General features: G+C 45.2%; 1 protein-coding gene and 2 long non-coding RNA genes across 4 annotated transcripts in view; 2 read left to right on the plus strand and 1 right to left on the minus strand.

The window, feature by feature from the left end:
* The window catches only part of cdh7a (cadherin 7a), a 102,521-nt gene that overhangs the window by 57,242 nt on the left and 23,366 nt on the right, over positions 1–21,913 (plus strand). The window contains exons 4-8 of the mRNA XM_056434586.1: positions 9,441–9,608; positions 11,564–11,751; positions 13,791–14,044; positions 15,150–15,286; positions 18,358–18,479. Of these exons, the coding sequence (XP_056290561.1) occupies positions 9,441–9,608; positions 11,564–11,751; positions 13,791–14,044; positions 15,150–15,286; positions 18,358–18,479 (869 nt within the window). The remainder of the gene's footprint in view (positions 1–9,440; positions 9,609–11,563; positions 11,752–13,790; positions 14,045–15,149; positions 15,287–18,357; positions 18,480–21,913) is intronic.
* LOC130206559 (uncharacterized) lies at positions 599–1,746 on the plus strand. Of its 2 annotated transcripts, XR_008834141.1 has the most exons (3): positions 599–806; positions 1,337–1,460; positions 1,554–1,746. It is a non-coding gene; the product is annotated as an uncharacterized LOC130206559 (long non-coding RNA). The 2 variants fall into 2 exon arrangements; XR_008834140.1 differs by lacking the exon at positions 599–806 and having other exon boundaries at positions 813–1,460.
* LOC130206560 (uncharacterized) lies at positions 2,818–4,221 on the minus strand. The gene is made up of 3 exons (XR_008834143.1): positions 3,532–4,221; positions 3,368–3,406; positions 2,818–3,271 (listed from the first exon to the last, which is right to left on the minus strand). It is a non-coding gene; the product is annotated as an uncharacterized LOC130206560 (long non-coding RNA).

Here is a 21,913-nt window from a genome sequence, read left to right on the forward strand (position 1 = left end):
CGTGGTTTTTCGTTTTTTTGAAGGTGACACCGTTAAGGACGGCGTTCTAATTGATGGCGGGCTCGAGGAGGCCTGAGCAGCTGCCTCCAGCGGCAGCGCGGCGAGTCCTTTTTTTAGAGACAATTATCCGCGCACATTAGCTCCACTAAGCAGGCACGTCTGCTCACCGGCCTCAACGGCCAGAATAACAAGAGAGTGCGTGAGTAGAAAATGCCAGGTGCCTGAATGAGAGGGTTAATTACAATCTGAAGGGGTTGGGGGAGGGGGTTAGAATGTCTCGGAGCGACACGAGTGTGACGTCTGAATGTGACGGGCACTCTGAAGAGAGAGAGATATCTCTCCCCCCCAGCCGGGGGAATCTCATTAAAGCGAATACGCTCAAATAAAAGGGAGAGGCCAGGTCCGATCCTTGGGCAATCATCACGTGTGACGATGCGGCGCAGAGGTCACGAGGAAGACGTGCCGCCTGCGATCGGGCCGGTGATTACGGTATTAGCGTGGCCTTTTTTTTTCTTTCCTTTTTCTTTTTTGTACACCACCTTCTTTAAAAGACCGCACGAGACTCTCCTGGTGGCTCGATGGTGTTTTGAGCCCTCACCGGCGCCTTCCAGGCAGCGGCTGCCTGGAAGGCGCCGGAAGGTGGTCCCGCCCCCCAAAACTCTGATCCAATCAATGCGCTACCCCCACTTGGAGCGGAGCGCATATTCAAATCCACTTTTTGGAGCGCATTGCATATTCAAACCCGCGCATTTGGAGCCAAACCCACTTGGAGCGCATTTAACCCACTTGGTTCAACAATTTCAAAGGTACGTAGCTATTTTTGGGCCGGCTAATGTTGTGGTAATGTTATTTCAACCTGCTAGCTAGCAGATAGATGATGCTAATCTTAGCTGTGGTAATGTCATTTCTACCTGCTAGCGAGCTAAATCTGGTTAAAACATTAGGTAACAAAGTAAGATTAATTACTGCAGATTAATCACTGTATTTGAGTGATTGTTAATGGTTAGTGGTTATCTTTCAAATGATGCCTGTGAGGCACTTGACGTTGAGACTGGTTGACTTCCAGGCTGCTTTGGAATAAGGATACCTCTGAGGCAGCCACCAGTTTTTGGATAACTCTGAGGCATCATAGGTAGTGTTGACTACTTTATATCAATAAATAACTACTTTAAAGACTTTAAAGACTACTTTATATCAATAAAGAACTTCAGAAAGCCAGCTCCAAACTATTACACCCCAGTGTCAATAAGTGTTTCATTGTCACATTGGTATGTGCATCAAATCTGAATTTAATACTGTGTTCGTGTCATGATATGTCTTTCCCATTTTTGTTAAGGCGAAGCCAAGGACCTGTGCTCCTCCGTCGGTGCTCTGGCTGCCAGGAGCATCGAATTTAAAGAAGTGGCCATGCTGCCGGCATCAGACCCCACTGTGGCCACAGGGAGAGCCACGGAGTTCAAGTAATTTGCAATATTCCACATCCTATATCTGGGCTCTGACAGGTTTAATAGACATTATTTATCCTGAATTTATGTTTTTATCTTTTCCTCCAGACAACAGCTCCAGCACCTCGCCAACCAGGTGAGGTCAAATGATCAATTTGACCTCCTCACGCACACCTTGGGGCCAGGAATGGTAGAGGTGGTGGTGGATATTTTTTAAAAGTGTGTTGACACACATTGAAAATATTAACAATTAGCAATTTGTTGTTTGTTGTGTTCATTAATTAAATATCTTCATGTTCTACATCACTGTGTATGTGTCGTGAATTGGAAGTGTATTGAACTTGGCATCTTGATTGAACTAGTCTGATAATTTAGCTAGCTGGGCCTGAAATCGCATGGTGTAAATTACAGATCCGACATGTTAGGCATGTGGATTAAGGCAAATAGTCATGGTAACACTATGTCAACACTAATTTCTACAGCTTCACATAAGGGTTTATTCCAGTAGAGTGTTACAAGTTAATGAAACCCCAACTTACATTAATTATTTTTTTTAAATGTATCGTCAGAGGACACACACATGATGGAGGAGAGACATGACTGATGGGTGTGACATATTCTTTATTGAAAATAAAGGCCACATACAACCCTCATACACACAGTAAAATGGTAAAAACAAAATTTCACACGCAAACAGCTTAGTTTACTAAGCACGAAGGATGGCAGAATTTAATACACTATAAATATTATCTAAATATTTTATTGGGGCAGTGTGGGACAGGTCGGAAAACTGGGGAAAGACTAGTTACGGGTTCGCTGTCTTCGCCTGCGCTTAAATGCCCGTCGTGATGGACAGTTTGTATCTGCCGCTTGTTGTGGTCTGTCTTTGAATAGTTTGCAATCAGGTGGAGCAGTCCTCCTCCTGATCTCCTCCACCGTTATCTGGTATCTTTGTAAAAATAATTTCTGAGTCACACTCAAAGAAGGTTTCAATGTTTCAACAATATTATTCGTAACAATATTAGGATTTCATCTTCTTTACATACAGTACAGTATTGTACACATGTAATGTCTGTACATAGCCCTTCTGTCTTTACTGCCATCCCAACAGATGTTCCTATAACCCAAAACTGTGATGGGCTCTGGGGAAACCAGTCACATGGTGAAAAGGGACATTTTTGAGATTAGAGTGAAAATACTAGTAGGTCGAAACTCAGTATTTTGGTGAAATTGGGTTTTGATTCAATTATTATTCTATAACATGTCTATCATCCCTAAACATATCTACTTGTTTTCATTAATTGAATGTGTTAAAATGTGCTTTATTCAACCAGCCAGTCTATTTAGAACCCTCTCTTTAAAGTTGTTTTGTCAAAATTCTATTCCATGAAATCTAACTGATCAGCTGACTTTGGGCAATCATAACATTTGAAACAGACAAATAATGAAAACATATTTGAAACAAGCTTGAAGTCAGCTTCCAAAAGGTCAAATTTCACCATGTGACTGGTTTTCCCAGATCCCATCACAAATGGTCTCAGCACTGTTACTACCACACTACCACTAAAAATATAAACCTGTCTTGAAGAAACCTATGCCTAGCTGTGCACTTCACCTTTTGCTCCGATGCCCTGAGCATGTCCTCAAAAGGCTGTGGACATTCTGAAATGCCGGCTGGGATGGGGCAGTAGGGCTTGGTGGAGCAGCAGGGCCGGATGGGGCAGGAAGGGTGGATGGAGCAGCAGGGCTAGATGGGGTTGGGGCTGGGGCGGAGGCTCCACCAACCAGTGGTGACTGGTGGAAAATTGCGATCTTTGCAGATGGTCCTATAAAGTAACAAGAAGTAACCAAATTTGCTATATGAGGAGATGAACTAGTGTTGTAGTACTCGAGTCCAGATGGCAAGATAAAGAATAACTTACCACCTTTTGACACCTGCAGGGCCTTCCGCTTCCATCCTACTGTATAAAGACATTGCAAGGAACTAATAAGTATTTTTTGGGGAATTATTGAAGTCATTGTTAAATGTCAGTGTGTGAAAGAGACTTTTTTTTAGTCATTAAAGTAGGTCTAGGTTGAACCTTACCCTTCCTGGGCGCCATTTCTTCATGAACTGAAAGAGAAAGGCAATATGAGTGTGATTAGTATTATCACATAATGTTAGGCATATGCAATGTTAAAAATAATCTGGCAGATTTATTCAATAGGCCTATCTGTATGAGGAGGCATGAGGACAATTTAACTAAGGGATATCAGTCTACAGTCAACCAGTCTCAACATCAAGTGTCTCAACATCAAGTGCCTCACAGGCATCCAAAGCTAATTGGCTGCCTGAGAGCTAACCAGTGTTAGGAAGCAGCCTGGGAGTCAGCCCCTCTTAATGTCCGTCTAGATGCCTTACAGGTATCTAAAACCAACTGGATGCCTGTGAGTTAACCTGTATACCAACGACTAGGCAGCCTGGCAGTCAACACTACCTATGATGCCTCAGAGTTATCCAAAAACTGGTGGCTGCCTCAGAGGTATCCTTATTCCAAAGCAGCCTGGAAGTCAACCAGTCTCAACGTCAAGTGCCTCACAGGCATCATTTGAAAGATAACCACTAACCATTAACAATCACTCAAATACAGTGATTAATCTGCAGTAATTAATCTTACTTTGTTACCTAATGTTTTAACCAGATTTAGCTCGCTAGCAGGTAGAAATGACATTACCACAGCTAAGATTAGCATCATCTATCTGCTAGCTAGCAGGTTGAAATAACATTACCACAACATTAGCCGCCCAAAAATAGCTACGCACTTTGAAATTGTTGAACCAAGTGGGTTAAATGCGCCCAAATGCGCCCAAGTGGGTTTGGCTCCAAATGCGGGTTTGAATATGCAATGCGCCCAAAAGTGGATTTGAATATGCGCTCCGCTCCAAGTGGGGGTAGCGCATTGATTGGATCAGAGTTTTGGGGGGCGGGACCACCTTCCGGCGCCTTCCAGGCAGCCGCTGCCTGGAAGGCGCCGGTGAGGGCTCAAAACACCATCGAGCCTCCTGGTGGCGACCGCACCGAGTCGAGGAAAAAAAAAACATTGCAGCTTAAGGCAAGATATACATCTGGCTGTCTCCAGTAATATAAAGAGGGAGATGACATTTTTCAATTCTAATCACAAACAACAACAACAACAACACACCACCTGGATGTTTGGGCGCATTAACACGCTCCCTTTCAGCGTAACACGACAAATGAATAGATCCTGGCGTTCTCCAGTCTCTTTCTCTCTCTCTATATATATATACACTACCGTTCAATAGTTTGGGATCACCCAGACAATTTTGTGTCTTCCATGAAAAATCACACTTTTATTTATCAAATGAATATAAAATATAGTCAAGACATTGACAAGGTTAGAAATAATGATTAATATTTGAAGTATTCATTTTGTTCTACAAACTTCAAGCTCAAAGGAAGGCCAGTTGTACAGCTTATATCACCAGCATAACTGTTTTCAGCTGTGCTAACATAATTGCACAAGGGTTTTCTAATCAGATATTAGTCTTCTAAGGCGATTATCAAACACAATGTACCATTAGAACACTGGAGTGATAGTTGATGGAAATGGGCCTCTATACACCTATGGAGATATTTCATTAGAAACCAGACGTTTCCACCTAGAATAGTCATTTACCACATTAACAATGCATAGTGTGTATTTTTGATTAATGTTATCTTTATTGAAAAAACAGTGCTTTTCTTTGAAAAATAAAGACATTTCTAAGTGACCCCAAACTTTTGAACGGTTGTGTATATATATACACATGCACACACGGGTCCTCTGAGTTGTGGCCCCTCACACTGAGCAGGTATCGTGACCCGTGATTCGAGCGTGACGCCTGAATGTCCCGTCGTAATAAACTACCTGTGCTGGAGGTTTGATTCCCAGTTTGTGTGGCCTGTATTCGTGTTACGGGATCCAGTCTCTGTCAGTGGACCCCCGGGGGGCTCAGCCAATCACATACCGCACCCTTCATGTTGAAGTGTTCATCACCTTCATCAGCACCCCTCACATAGCTTGCACGACGCAGAGCCGGAGGGTTCCTCCTATGTCTGCCCCCCCCCCCCTTTTATTTTTTATTTCCTCTTCCCAAGACAAATGTCAAGTATCGGGGGCTTCGGCGGGGAGCGCGTCGTTCCCCCCCCCCCTCCCCGTCTGTCGCCAGTGGTGCGGGGGACACGCCAGATGAATGCGCGGGTTACAATGCGTCTGGGCGTCGCACCGGAGGGGCGAGGAAGGTTGTGCCGAGAAAAGCGACGGCGGGGATTTTTAATCATCGCCTCTCCCCGGGAGTGACACCAGCGCCGCGCGGGGTACTGGGAGATGAAGGGGGGGGGGGGCCGGCGCCCAGCAGACAACGCAACGGGCTCGCGACATCGCCGGCGTCGCTCGGCGAGAAGAATGTGTGCTTCTGGCCAGGCGGGCGGAGAAAAAGATGTCTCCTGTTTTTCTTAATACGTTTTTTTTTATCAGGATTCATGGCATCATTAACCACCACGGCCGATATGTTTCAGGCTCCAACACGCCAAGATGATATTAAATAAGTATATCAGTTGCGTCTGGGGTTCAGTGAGAGACATTCATTTCTCCCACTGCTGGATGGAGCTCAACATCTTATTCTTCCCTCGTTTATTTCGCCTTCTTTGAATGCATCCATTGCAGCCGCGATTATAATCCGACCAGCATCCAGCTTCCTCCAGACGTGCATCTCTCAAATGTTGAACGATTCCTCTTTCAAGTCCAGGAGCGCGTGCCTCGCCCCTCTGGCCGCGGGGTCTGGACTAAAGAAGAGGGAAGCTGTATTCTCTCGTATGACGGGAAGGCGCCGGGTAACCTTTTGCGATGCGACGCGAGTAAACAGTTCACAGGTGTCGCCGTGGTGCTCTCTAATTGGCCACGAGGTTACGCCTCGGAGAAGCGGTCAAAGGGATGGACGGAGGACGGACGCGAAGGGATAAATGGAGCAGATGGGCGAACATGAACGTCTCGATTCTCGGCATAAAAGCACTAAAAGGGAAAGAAACAGACGACATCAAAGGACACTGAGGCAAATAAGGAACAGAGCGGCCGTAACAACGTCCCGCTTTGTTCCTTATTTGACGCGGGGCCGACGCGGCATGTTTTCGCAGAGCGGCAGCAAACCGATTATTGCTTTATTGACCACCGTCTCGGGAGGAGAGGAAGTGGACAGCTTACTATAATTTAGCCAACCGGCCATTTAGTTACAGCAGCCAATAACAGTTTTCAGCTGGAGGGACCGAAATGACGTTAATAAAGGATGGCAGAAGAAGAAGAAAATGAAACACTTAATGGGATTGTTTATTTTCTCAAGTACAAAACGCATCTTCATTTCTCTCGAAGTCTTTTGACCCACTTCACTTGATTTGTTTGTCCTTCCTCCTCTGTTTCTGGATTGAGTTTAATTGCTAAAACAATGTGTGTGTGTGTGTGTGTGTGTGTGTGTACATTTGCACACATAGTATACATAGTGCCCGAATTGACCGTAATCATGCAAGTTTATCGGGAATCTGTCTCCTGGGTATTCCTCGTATAAAAACAACACAATCTACACAGAGTTTTAATTCCTCCCCGAGAGATTGGACCTCAATTATACGTCAAATTTCTGGGTAATTTAAAGGATTACGAAGACAAAATCCTCAGGTACTAACTGTAAGCAAGAGCCGCTCTTTGATCTGCTTCATCGGGCTGTGAATGCGATAAAGCAACTAAAAATGATGAATTTTCTCCGGGAACTGTGGCGCTTTGGCTTTGTGTGTTTCCTAATGAGCAATCTTCCATGTTCTGCATGCATCTTTTATAAGTGCCATTTAATGAATGAAACACACTGTGTGGTAAATCATTAACTTTGAAAGCAACAGTGATTGCTTTTGAGGGATTAGGACGTTTCTCCTTTGCATTTAAATGCATTGTGCGCGGTAATTTTCCTGGAATTATCATCTTTTCCAGCCCAAAGATAAAGTTGAGATTGGAAAAAAAATTGCGTTAATGAAACGATTTCTCCGCAAGCTTTTTAGTACGTTGAGCACGGTGCGGCCTCACAGCGGCTCGGCTACAAACCCATAATAAAAGCCAATGCTGTCACATCTCAGATTTTCTTTTTCTTTATGATGACGGATCAATCGTGACAGGAGGAAAGACAGATGATGTCTCCCCTGGCGGTTCGGAAACATGTCCCCGTCCCATGTGCTCACTTTTCTGACAGCATCCTAACATGAAAGTCGTCATATGTCGCTCCACTAAAGCGTTCGGAGTGACGAGCACGGACGAGTCCCGACTCATTGCTGTTGTGTCAACGAGCGACGAAGCTGGACATCCAACTCAATTCAGTTCATTTGTATAGCCCATTCTCACAAATTACAAATTTGTCTCAGAGTGCTTTACAATCTGTACACATAGACATCCCTGACCTTTGACCTCACATCGGATCAGGAAAAACTCCCAAACAACGGAGAAAAAAGTGAAGAAACCTTCAGGAGAGCAACAGAGGAGGATCCCTCTCCAGGATGGACAGGTGTAATAGATGCCATGTGTACAGAAGGAATCATTACACACATTAAAACACAGTAACAACACAATCAATGAATATGACAGAGTGTATGAATAGTTGGTAGTAGGCATATTCCACGATCGAGACCTCCACGATCCATCGCGCAGATGGAGGCAGAGAGGAGGAGTGGGCGGAGTCTCAATAGGGCCATGGCATAGTTGGTAGTAGGCATATTCCACGATCCAGACCTCGATGATCCATCAGGCAGATGGAGCCAGAGAGGAGGTGTGGGCGGAGTCACCCATTAACCTCAAGTCTTGTGTTCTTGTAATCACATGTGCTGGAGTGGTCTGCCAACTGACTGGGAAGATGTATTCTTTGTATGCTTTTGTATAAAACATTTTTTTGGGGTGTGAGATGGAGGCATCTAAACCAATTTCTGACCACAATCAATCCCCTTAAAAGAAAAAGATCTCGCGAAATTACTCTTATAATTATTATTAGTGGTTTTCTCTTTGTGCACAGATGGCAGAGCTCAACTAATTTGAAAAATAAATCACAATTCTTCGTAAATAACAAAAAGGTTTCCCCACTGACTGAAATCTGAATGACTGTGATTAAGAAAACAATGAGCTATCGCTAATACTTTTTAAATGTCTTTGTGAATATATCAAGGCCGCCGAGTTTTCTATTCAGTCCGGGAGATTTTATATTGGTGACGACCGTGTGCACTTTACGAGAAGGCCTTCTATGAAATGACCCACAGCAGGTCGTCACTACTCAACACTCAAGGTCTTTGTTTTATACGCTTTAGCACCATTTTAAAGCACTTAAGTATGAAAAGCCAAGTCAATAATCATGTTCAATGATGAATACATACAATTGATCAGCAGACTTGTCGACCTCCGGACATCGTAGCTTTAATGACGCCGAGACATCCAACGATTTATGCTCAAGTGGGATGTGGAGAAGATTCTCATTCTTTCTGTTTGGTGGTTTAAGAAGATTTTCCTATTTGACGATTGCAGTTATAGTTGCATGGACAGAAATTAATATAAGTATACATATATATGTATATAAGTATATATATATATGTATATTAATATATATATATAAATTAATATAAGTATTTATATACATATATAAATTAATATAAGTATTTATATATGTATATATATATAAATACTTATTACTTATATATACTTATATTAATTTATATATATATTTCTGTCCATGCAACTATAACTGCAATCGTCAACTAGAAAAATGTATATTCAGTATATATATATATATATATATATATATATGCATCTATGACAACATTAGTGTAGGATATCCACTTTTTAAAAATGTGAAGTAACATCGTGTTTAGAAATCTATTCCGAATGAACATGCCGATGAAGGGTTATCGGACCGACTCCGACTCTTTGCCTCTCTCCTCAGGCGTCATCAGAACCGCTCTGCCGAACATGGACCGCGAGACGAGGGACCAGTACGTGCTCGTCATCCAGGCCAAAGACATGGTGGGCCAGATGGGCGGCCTCTCCGGCACCACCTCCGTCACCGTCACGCTCACCGACGTCAACGACAACCCTCCTCGCTTTACTCACAGTAAGACTCCCCGCTCCTGATTGTCCCTACGGGGTCAATTAAGCGTGACGCGCACGCAGCACGCCGTGTTTTTGCGACAGCTACTCTGCAATCAGCAGTAAAGCCATCAGCTCCCGGGTTCATTTGCCTGTTTTTCCTTGTTCCGGCTGAATGGGGTCTAAAGATCTATTATCGCCGGGAAAACACTTGAACTCAGCGAACCAAATGAGGCCACGTACTTTGTACTGTATATAATGGATGGTGCTACCAACAGGCCGGGGCTGTTTTTCCACCCTTGAAAGGAAATCATCAACACAAATGAAATGCGCTCTATTACTTTGTGTTGCAACAACACCTTGTGGTAGAATAAAGTTGAACTGAAAATACTCCGAGATCTTAGAAAACGAAATACACTCGTTCAACCTCCGCCATTAGACCTCGCCTCATCCCGATGTCTGAAGTCCCGTTAGCCGGCATCCACGCGCAGTTTCCTCTTCATCATCGTGACCTCCCTGAATTCACAACAAACATTTGATCTTTTTTTTTTTTTTACAACCGAATTAAAAATCAGCCGCCCTGCAAGGTGTGCACCTCGTGGTGCTTTGCTCTTCATCAGAGCCGCCGGGGGGCCGCTTCGGGCGTTCGATACCGGGATCAATCGGGCTGCGTTCCAAAAGAAAAGAAGGAAAAATGTATTTGTTGACAGCCTATTCCACGAGGCTGCAAATGGTTTCCCGGGCCGCGCTTTAAGATTCAAAGGCATAGCGTGCTTCTCATGATAATTGCCCGGCAATCGGTTTACCGCTGATACCCCCAACCTCTGCCTGGCTGGTGCACTCCCACTGGACTGCTATGAAGCAGGGGGGAGGGGGCAGGGGGGAGAGAAAGGTTGAAGTCTGCACAACAAGTCATCAATGCCTTTTTAACCCAGTGCTGTCATGATAGGGGGGAAAAGAGACTTTGGAGAAGTTTGGGCTCTTGCTCCTGCCGTTGCCCTCACGGGGTCACGGGGTCAGAATCAATAGACCATTATGGAGCATCGGAGCTGATAGAGAGCACAGTACCTTTCGCCGGTCCTCGAAGAAACGAGAGAAGAGAAGCCAAGGTCAGCTTGCATCAGCGGGCGGGGAGGAGGGGGAGGGGAGGGTGAATGGGGGGAGGGGGGGGATGGGAAAACGAGGTAGTATAGGTGCATGGGGCAAATCAGAGAGTGGAAAGCAATTCCTTCGGTCTTTTAAAGAGCTGCTATTCCACGGCAAATTAAAAAGCCATTACAAAGATTACATGGCGGAAAACAATGTCAGGCAGATTAGCATTTAGACGGTGGCTGAGGGAGACACTGAGGAACACAGAAAGGTCTGGTAATGAGCTCCGCCACGGTTATTGGGGAGATTATGATTATGAATACGATTCCCTTCTTTATCCTTTTAAGAGTACTTTAAATCCGAAGGGGTCAGACAAAAGCCAAGGGAACACAATGGGAGAGTTTTTAAGTAATAGAATCTTCAAGTGGACATTTCATGCCATAAAAGATACTAAAAGGATCTTAGCATTAGTCAGTTTTTTTTTGGTCCAAGGGATAACTCATTACATCCAGGCAGCATTAAAGGGGGCTTTATATATTTCGGTAAATATTCTCTCCCATCTATTAAACCTGCAGATATGTGACGACTGAAATTGATTTTTTTGCTTTTCCTAATTGAATATCCAATGCAGACATTGCATCGCCCACTGCCTATATGCTGCAGCATGAAGTGGAAGCAAAGCGCTTTATTCCATATGCGAGTCACAATTGCTGCCTGTCTGTGTTATGCAATGTGAATTTATTGAGGAGCCACACAGCTGAATCAAAGCAGAAGGGGGAAGTGTGAAAAAAAGCAAAGAAAAAGAGAACAGCCGAGCTGCTCGGAGGTGAGTCGGTATCGCGAAATAAGCACATCCATTACTAGCAGCCGCTCCTGTCCTTCCTGTTCCAGAAAACTATCAGTACACGGTGCCGGAGTCACTGCCGGTGCAATCGGCGGTGGCCAGAATCAAAGCGGCCGACGCGGATATCGGCTCCAACGCCGAGATGGATTACAGGATCATGGACGGAGACGGGCCCGCCATGTTCAACATAACGACGGAGGAGAGCACGCAAGACGGGGTCATCATTCTCCTGAAGGTACCGCATATCAAACCTGGATTAGGAGAACACCAAACACAGCCTCTGCTTTTAGAGCCATGCGCCCGTGACACGGAGCTTTTCCCGGCGACATTTTCCAACCGTTGGCGAGAACGTGTGGAATTGAATATCGTTTGGAGTATTGACGGACTATTCCATATACAATACACTGTAGGGTTTTTCCTATTTTCACGATGAAGAGATTTTAAATTACGACATTTTTCCTTCCAACTGGATGACAAATTATTTTACTTACCCCTCGTTTTTCCGCGGAAGTTAGTTACTACACTGGAATGTGTCGCTCACTTACAGATGTGAAGGATTCCTAAAGCTCAAAGTGAAATATTAAAGCGTGTGAAAACCCCCAAAACCAACAATAAATTGATCCTATCACCAGGTGTGTAGCCTGACAGCTGAATCCTCTTGCGCCGTCGATCAAAAACACATCAATGAGCCGCTCGGTTGCGCGGGGCGATGCGCTCCTTCATTTCCATGAAAACTTGGAGACTGTAACTTATTTTGAGTCAATCCCACAGACAACATCCTGCAGCTGTAAATATTTACTAGAGCGCCAAATGTGTATTCGTCCACAGCTGATAATACATACGTACTATTTACTCTGGTTTGAGTCACATTTCCCATGAACTACGAGGGAACGCCGCTGTTTCCGAAAGACTTTGCCTTTTTAGATTTCCAAAGAAAAATTACATATTTGTGACTAAATGTTTGAAGTATTTAGGAGGAAGGAATGGGCACGGGGCTGAGTGCACAGACAGGGCGGGGAGTCAGAAAGTATGAAGAGACTGCAGCTTTGTTGATTCTGGTCTTTTCATGGGATTTGGCACCATGAGAAATATATGTGAGTAACCCCCCCGGCTTTGTACGTTTTCCTATTTGGATCTGTGGTGCATTGGATAGCACACCAGCATTGGAGGAGGCTTGTAGTTCCCGCACCATAATTTATGCATTCTTTGGTGTTAATGAACAGAATATACTGGCAATGAAACCATTTAAAAAGCTTATTTACTGGAGGAAAAAGACAACTGCCTCGCCCGGTTTCCCTTCCTCCTCGACTCCCCTTGTTCCAATAGGTCTCCAGCACCTTTAGATTAAGTGATAATCATTAATGATGAATCAGCATTGACTATCTCCAACACCTCGGAATCAAACTTTACATCCCATGGTCACTCGAAGGTTTACTACCATGACCTGCGCTCACTACCCACGCAGCTTAAAGATCACTGGGACCGGAGAATTAAACACCCTTAAAAACACTCCTGTCACCACGGGAACCGAGATGCTATGAATAGCATGATTGATATCCGCCCACGGAAATAAAATCTAACATCTCAAGTTAAATGTGTAACAACAAAGCCGCTCGCGTTCATTTAGGCAGGAAATGTGTTGCACATTCTTGCCTCATGCACTTTCTGGCGCTGGTACATTTCACGGTTTCGGAGGACTTGGAAGGAGCTCCTCGGGCCACACGGATGCGACGGTCCACGGCGGCACCTCCTTTGTCGGACGCTCGCAATTCTCGTCAGATGGGCCCGATTTTGATTCTCTCGTTTTGTTTTTGTAACAAACTCGCACCATTACGACATTGGAGAGAGTCGCCGGTGGTGAAAGTGTCAACTCAACGGTCCTCTGCAGTCGGTGCATTGCCCGGCTGCAACGGGGAGTTGGTTAAGCCAAGACGGAATGACTAAAGTATTTCAGAAGCATTTCTCTCTCTCCACGTTGTGTGTCTTTCGTCAGATCAATAGTATTGCTTCACAGCATAAAGCAACTACAATCCATCAGCAAATGACTTTAAGTTTGACTTTCCGTCCACATCCGTAATTGGGATCAATATCTGAGCATTGTATGAATGATTCACAGACTTACGTACATATATAAACTGTTCTTTTACCCTTGGCTATAAATGTGCAGTAGCCAGAGCAGTTTAGTCTTCAAGTACATTTCCAACAGAGAACAATTGAACATGTTCTGATAAGAAAGGGAACATCTCTCACATATGTTGTGCATCCTGTCCCCAGCCTCTCGACTTTGAGACGAAGAGCAGCTTCTCTCTAAGAATCGAGGCCACGAACAGGAACATCGACTCCAACTTCTTGAGCGCGGGCCCATTTAGCGACACCACGTCGGTCAGGTTGACGGTGGAAGACGTGAACGAGCCGCCCGTCTTTTCCACGCCGCTCGGCAGGATGGTTGTTTCGGAAGACGCCCGGGTGGGCACCTCAATCGGGAGAGTCTCCGCCCACGACCCGGACACCTCCAGCAACGCCATCAGGTAACCATTTGCCCGGCGTCCATTTTAACTGGTGAAACATCTCTTCTTCCTCATCTCACTTTTTTCCGTCATCCACTTTTCGGAAAAAAAAGTGCACAAGCCAACAATCCACAGCTGTTTGTTAAAGAACAAATGTGCTCTAAGAATCCCAAATGAAGCACCCACCCCAGAAAATTAATCGTATTCTATTCAACTCCTCATAATCTGCAAACCCAGAATTCATAGACCCTCGAAGGTCCCCCCCCCCATGTGGCTGTCGCAAAGACAATGCCAGATGGCGGGAAGGCTGAGGAGTGCAACATTTGCAAAAGTGAAATGCCATCTGAAAACAAGAGAAGGGCATTCCTTCCGGAGGGTCAAGGCTCACCACTCGTGTGGTGGCATTTGTGACTCAAAACAAGCACTTGTGTCGGCAATCTGTGCCCTGTCACTCTCGAGATCCTCTTCTATCTTGCGTTAATTGAATGAATATTGTGTGGTATTCATGCTCGGTCAGTTCGGATTGTTGGTAATCTTAATCAGAAAATCAAATTACTGCACCATTGTAGCTGTAAATTGCCTCTTTTTGCTACTGTGACTGTTATCGGCGTCTGCAATGTATTTCACTACATCTGTTGAAATTAAAATTATTGTGGAACTAATGCTGCCACAAGAGTCAAATTACATTGCAATAATACCCTTTGGATGTAGGCTAATTGAAGTTGTAATTTTCTCTAGAAATACGAGTTGCTGTGCATTGAGAGTGTGTTGTGTGCTGAGGGCCAAGCTGACAAACCTCAATTTGAGCAATACATAATAGGGTTTGGTTTCATTTGTGCTATGAAGGGCCAAGTTTCTGCTGCAATTCAGAATTTGAAGTGTGTCTAATTATGAGTATTTTAAGAACGGGAAAACATCTTAGGCCCTACGCGTTAGATAAAATGTGAACGCAATGCATCGATGGTTGTTTCAAGCTCTCTCTGCATCGACTGGAACTCTGTCTTGGTTTCTGTCCAGTTAAATGGAAGAAGTACATACTTCTAAAATGTGAAATAAATACCTCGATCCAAAAGCTTTTATTTTGTAAAGTTTGTCTGCTGTGTAATGGTTGTGTATTTTTGTCCAGGTACTCCATCGACAGAAACACAGACTTGGAGCGCTTCTTTAACGTGGACGCTCTAAGTGGGGTCATCAGCACGGCCAAGCCTCTGGACCGAGAGGCCAACTTGATCCATAACCTCACCATCTTCGCCATCGAGAGCCGTGAGTGTAGCTACTATTTTCAAATGTGCCGTACTAGCCAGAGTTCACCGTTCACCGCTAAAGCTCCGGTGGGCGTGTAGTCAGAGTGAAACTCTGCATTTACGAGTTTGGAGGGGGTGCTGTCTTTTTTAAAATCTGACTATCTACCTTACTGCTAACAGTAGTAACAGCGTGTTACTTTCAAGACCTAGGAGCATTTTATGAGCTAACAATATTCATTTGTGGGTTTAATGCTTTTTAATGGTCCGTGCTTAATGGGTAACGTGAGAAGCTCCAACAACCTCAGCCAATGGTACGCAAGATAGTAGCTAACGTTTAATTTGTCCTCATCTTAAAAGCATTAAAAAAAATTACTTTGAAAGGAAGAACAAGAAAGTCAGCTTAGCATCAGAACAGGCATCTGATTGCACGAAATAGCAGTCTAATCATCTACAGCAGGCCTATTCAACTAGCGGCCCGCGGGCCGGATACGGCCCGTTTGAGTTTAACTCTGGCCCGCAAGACTGCCTGCAAATCAGTATAGCTTGGTAAGAAAAAATAAAACTGACGGACACGCCTCTTTTATACATTGAGACATCTAACCCAGAGCCATTGAGTTTCACTGTTGCCTCAACCAAACCTGTATGGTTACATCTTTATGTTACGCACCGTGTTGGTTGCCGGTGTTACACCCCTACTGGTTTTCAGACCTACTGGTTTCCCTCTTGGCGTGTGTTGTGTTCTCTTCACATCTGCAGCGGGGCTCTGTCTCGCTCACCAGATTTGTCACACATTCACAAACATATTGCTGGAGATCTTCAAGCCACCGTTCATATCCATGTCGGCGGTTACGATTGTATAAGTGAGCAGCGCATCACAGCCACGGATGAAGAAATACATTTTCGAAAAAATAAAAATAAAAAGATCGCCCGACCTGGTTTCGATCCCTTTCACGCAAAAGGAGTCTGCACTTAGTCTGTGCGATGCGCCACCAGATATTAGTGTCATTCCAAGTAATTTATATATTGATCCATTAAGTCACATTTCTTATGTTTTCATGGGAACAGTTTGGTTGAAGGGATCTGAAACAACTGGTTGCCTTGAGCGGATATTTACACTTTGAAACATGTTTATAGTGATGCTTGTTCGCAACACTTTTGCCACACAATACCGACGCATTTTCGTGTGTGACTGTTTCCCTGTGGAAATATACATTACTGTTTTTAATTTTGAGCCATTATTTGATCAATATTCTGTGCGGCCCTCACACCCCCCGTGATTTTCTTATTCGGCCCACTTGCTACTGAAGTTGAATAGCCCTGATCTACAGTACAAATACGAGCACTAACAGGCTCAACACCCTTTGTTTATCTACGTCCTCGATAGCTTGTGCTCATTTCTGTACATCCTGCATGTAACCATCCATTTCAGACATTTATTTTTATTTTATTCATTCTAACAGAAGCGTAAAATGTCAACACTGTTCTGAACCAACTAATGGATCTCACGTTAGCTTAATCAGCTCGCCACAGCAGCTAATTTGCTCGCAGCAGTCGTCAGTTCGACCTGCAAAATCAATGGTTGCTGGCTAGAAACAGGAATCCTGTTTTGTCTTAGTCTATTTGAAATTAGACCTCAAAAACAAAGACATTTGAGTGGTAAATCTGCCAGCGGGGCTGAGCGAATGGTCGGATACTTGTTGGGATCACCGGTTTCATATACTTTGTCAACGTGACGCTGTCGTCTCCCTCCAGTTAGCCTCCTCATGATGTCCTGTAGCCTTCCGTGCAGAGGGCAATGTCGGGGTTGTTGTGGGGCTGTCGGGGAATGTTAATTCACAGACAAGACAGTCGACCTCCATGTGTCTATGAGCCGTGGGGACGAGATGCTGACTAAGAGTGGGCGATATCACCCGCGGGTGAACTATGTTAATGTGATGTGAAGAAGTGCCGCTTGCCTTTTTTGATTATCTCTCAATGGCTCGAAGGACGGCGGTGCCTTTCTTCTTCTTCTCAGCCTTCGTATCATTTCACTTCCATCATGCAAATACGATGGACGACGATCAACAGCAGCCCATCCGTACAGCTCTCACGACAGCTGCGTCACATTAGTATAACATTTTTTTTTTTTTACATACGCCAGCCCGCCAGTTCCTCTGTTGAACACTGTATGAAAAGGGAAGTGTTGATTATTTATTTTGTATCACTCTTTGCTTCAAAGATCTGTTTTTATTTACATCTAACGGCACACAAAACACACCGCTGGGTTGATTCCCTAGTGGGAGCGCTTGCCTGATGCAGCAACAAAGAGAAGGCAGCTATAATAATAGCCGTATGAAAATGTCACAACAGTCCCTCATGCATGAGGTACTGGCTTCTGACGTTGGGAGACGTTTTCCAGTTGAAAACATCTTTGAGTTTACGGCCACACAATCCACCGCCCTGTTTATCGTAAATAGCTTCTTTTTTCTTTCTCTCACTGAAGAGTGCACGGACTCCTCGGTTGAGGGACGTCGTGCATTTTGAGCTGCAGTCACTCACATTTCATCCGCCGCGGCCCGACCCGCGCAACACTGACAAGAAGCCCGTGGCCCGAGGCGCCGCGCGTTCCTTTTTATCCGCCGTCAAAATCAGCCGGCACCGAATGTCAGCGCGTCGCTCTCTGGCGGCGACGCCGGGCTTAATCATCATCTCGCGCTCAGACGCAGCCATTTAGCCATCAGCGAGTGTCAGGCAGAAAAGAGGCATGAAGCCCACAGAGCGAGATGGCTAGACCCCCCCCCCCCACCCCCACCCCCACGACAACAAACAGGCACCGAGTGTAATCACTTTGGCTGATCCACAGCAGAGTGGGTAAGGACGCCAGCTGTTAGAGGTGCACTGCATATTTCATTACAACAGCACTTTCTCCCCCCGCCTCCTCCTCCTCTTTTGTGATGAATTAAAACACACGAGAAAGATCAATATTCCATAAAATGGCCAAAGTGCATCAAGGCAAAGCTAAGGCAGACTTAAAGAAAGTTTTTTTTTCTTTTTCTGAAAGCTCTTCTCTCTCTGCTCTTACTCTCTCTCTTTTTTCCGTCTCTCCTTCAGAGGATCCGACCCAAATTGGAAAAGGCATCGCTCTCATCACCGTGCAGGACATAAACGACAACGCTCCGGTCTTCGCCATCGACTATGAGACCATCCTCTGTGAGAACGCCATGCCGGGACAGGTAAGACCCCGAACGCGTCTCCCTGCCGTCGGTCCAGCTTCGCTTCCTCTTTCCTCTCCCGGTGCTCGCTTGAAGCCTGACTCACAAAGGCCGCCCGCCGCCGCTCAAAGACATTCAAAAACTCTTTCTTGTTCCTCAAAACAAAGTCCGGCTCGAGGTCATCCCAGGGAGACGATGGCATCATTAGTACGAGGCACATCCATAAGATTTAACAGCAGGTGTAAGTGGCATCATTCATGGGAGATTTAACTCTCTTTCCAAAAAGCCGACTGATATAATGACAGTGCTTCACTGTGTCCGGGGTCCTAATCCCCGATAATATCCCCGCCGTAATGCGATACCTCGTGATGGGAAGGACCGGTGCTCCGCCGCGGTTTGGCTTCTGAGGCTCTTTTGTGTAGGCGAGGGAGAGGAGGAGGCGTCACGCAAATCAAAAAGACCCCCCCCCCCCCCCCAAAAAAAGGGACCCGGGGAGATTTGAGGGCTTCAAGACGATGCGATCCGGGGAAAGAGGCTGCAGCCATGCGTCGCCCCCCCGCCCCCTCCGTGTTTATCATTCGGCTTCATTGTCACTAAATGACTCGTGCGTCTGCCGTCTGGGGCGATTCGTCTGCTTTTGGCATTTGGAAAATACAATCAGAGGCGTGACGTGTAAAGGAGGGCGTGTGGACGTGAATAAGCACAATTGATCACGATGATGCATCGGATTGCAAAACGGCTATTAGGCCCTTTTTTAAATACGCTATTTGCATTCATATCTCAGAGTTGTTTGTCGCCGTGCTCGCGGAACAGGGGGAACGGATTTCATTTGCCGAAAAAACGAGACACTATATTTCACGTTTGCCTTTTTGTTTGTGGAGCCTCACCGGCGGAGCGTTCTGGGGGTGACGCCGTGTTGAATTTTTCCGTTCGTCTCTTTTTAACTTAAAAGATCGGTAAAACAAAAGAGTGAGAAAAAAACTGAATGAAATTCAGGACCGACGATTCAACCTACCTCGAGGTGTTTCCGAATCTATATTTAATTAATCCGATTCTAGCCGGAGGCTACGGAGTATTTGTTGAAATAAACATTGCCTCGGCATTAGTTGCCATCATTATTGAGTAATGCGTTTCTACCACAGCCGAATGTCTATTTTTGGTTAATGATGCTGCCACTGAGATGAGTGTTGTTGCTCAGTAATATCACATATAGAGCTTCCCTAGCAACCATCTATCACCCATCAACCTGACTTTCAAATACAACAGATCATTTGTACATTTCTCCAACTCCATAGCATCTGATGAAATATGGCGCAGAGCCTATATGACGATACCGGAAAACAAAGTCATTCCCCGACAATCAAACCGGCCCCCGAGGACACGGCAACAGCCGCGGCCCATGACAGCATCATCATCAGCGGGGAAAAGGTGCCGCACGTCGGTAATTACTCAGCTGAAGCCGACAGATTGCTTACTCAATGCCAGTGACGGCCGAGCTGTGAGGTAACCCCTCGGTGGAGCTCGGAGCCACACTGCCGGAGCTGGCCCGGTGACGGAGGCCTCTTGTCCTCACCCACCCGGTCGAGAAGACGCGCTGCATTCAAATGCTCTCCGCGCACAGTCTGGACGCGGTGCAGCCAGAACACGAGCCGCTGTAGCTGCCGGCTAGTTTTGAAACGAGGTAATCGTGTCGGCGGATTGCTTTTCAACCTCCTTTGCATTCGGCTGAAGAGAAATGTCTGAATTTAGTGAATTAGCTGCAGCAGGCATTTAGTTAGCGTCGAGGTTGGTTAGGTGGTTGGAAAGTTAGTAACTTGACTTGGATCACGGCTGAAACTGAATTCTAATGAGAAATAAGTTTGGGGAAGTTATAAAATACAAACAAGCGCTGGGTAAAAAACGTGATTTATCACATTGACTTCATCACATGATGGAGACACTCAAGTCACGCTTCTTTATGTGAATTCATGACATTTGAAAAGTGTTTTTACAAATTATAAAACATGTGAATTTGTTAGTGGGACTGCTTACAGATATAAAAATAAAGAAAGGTGTGTCATTGGCGTACAAAGTTGTAACATTTTGTAAATCATTATAATTAAATACGGAGATGGGTTGGGTACTTAACACAAAAAGCACAAGAACACAAGAGAAATTTATGTTTGTATTATTTCGAAAAAGTTCATGTGAATGTTATACATTGATATGTGAAATTCAGATATTTCACATGTGAAATTTCCCCCCAAAAATGCGTCTTTTTTACATTTATTTATTCCTGCAATGACATTAAATCCCAAAAAGCACATCCGACTTCATGACGTGGGCCATGTGTGTTTTACGTGTAATATATCTTGTTCATGTCACAAATGCAAACACAAAGATTTACAAATGCACGCAGAAAGATTTACAAATAAATTAGACTCATAAATGCATTTCTTTGTGGATTTTTATGTATTTGTTTGTGGATCGCTACTCATTTGTTTGTGGGTTTTTGAGACTCCCCTAGCGTGTCTCGATTCCTGAAATGCGTTTTTTTCAACGTAGACCTATCTGTAGCCAATCGGATGTCGCCCTCATTGTCCCCTGTGAAGTGTGCTGCCTCATGCCTTTCACCTTACTGCCCGACTCAATGACTCCCACAGACAGGAAGTGTTCCCATTTTTATTTTTCCCTGATCCAATTTCCAATAAATCCCACTCAAGCACACCGCTGTGTTTAGGCAACACCGAGGAGCGCCAGCGGGGCGGCACCTTCCCTCTGAATAATGAAGGCAGGCCAAATGGAAATTTCCTGATGAAATTTAACACCCCAAAAACACATTGGGAGCGAGGCTGGCATCTGAATGCAGAACCCAGTTTGAATTACAACTCGGCTGTCGCTTCGCAGACGGACCGGTTGGACCCGTCAGACGTGCGCTCTGCCATCCCCCTGATTCCTAATTCATTAAAATGCTCCCGTTGTCGACCGCATGTCCGGCTGTTGGCTCCACCAACTGTGTTTTTTCTTCCCTGTAAAGTGTTGGTAAAAAAGCCACTGGCTGTCACGCCCCCTTGGCTTCTTCACAGCTGCGACCGAAGATGAAATAATAACATTTGCCGGTCGGGGCCGGGGTCGGCTCCGTGGCTCCGTAGCGCAGATTAAAAGGGAGTGCGGGGATGGGATAACCTGCCACTTCTCAGGCCTAATGAAGGCCGTCTCGTGGCACTGGCTCTCTCCAGAGATGCCACTTGCTACGGTTCATCGGTGCGTCTGTCTTCTGCCATAATACTAATTGATATTATGATGGGGTGGACAGGGCAGGGGCAGCAGGAGGGGGGGAGGGGTCACATTGTACAATCACTTCAGTGTAACCATTACATACATGAGTGGACTTGGCATTCTGCTGCCCCCAATCTGCTCCACTGCCCCGCCCTGAACTCCTGCAGCATCCCCGAGGATGCCCAGCGTCCTCCGGA

This window comes from Pseudoliparis swirei, chromosome 16 (assembly GCF_029220125.1).
Source record: "Pseudoliparis swirei isolate HS2019 ecotype Mariana Trench chromosome 16, NWPU_hadal_v1, whole genome shotgun sequence".
Lineage (NCBI taxonomy): Eukaryota > Metazoa > Chordata > Actinopteri > Perciformes > Liparidae > Pseudoliparis > Pseudoliparis swirei.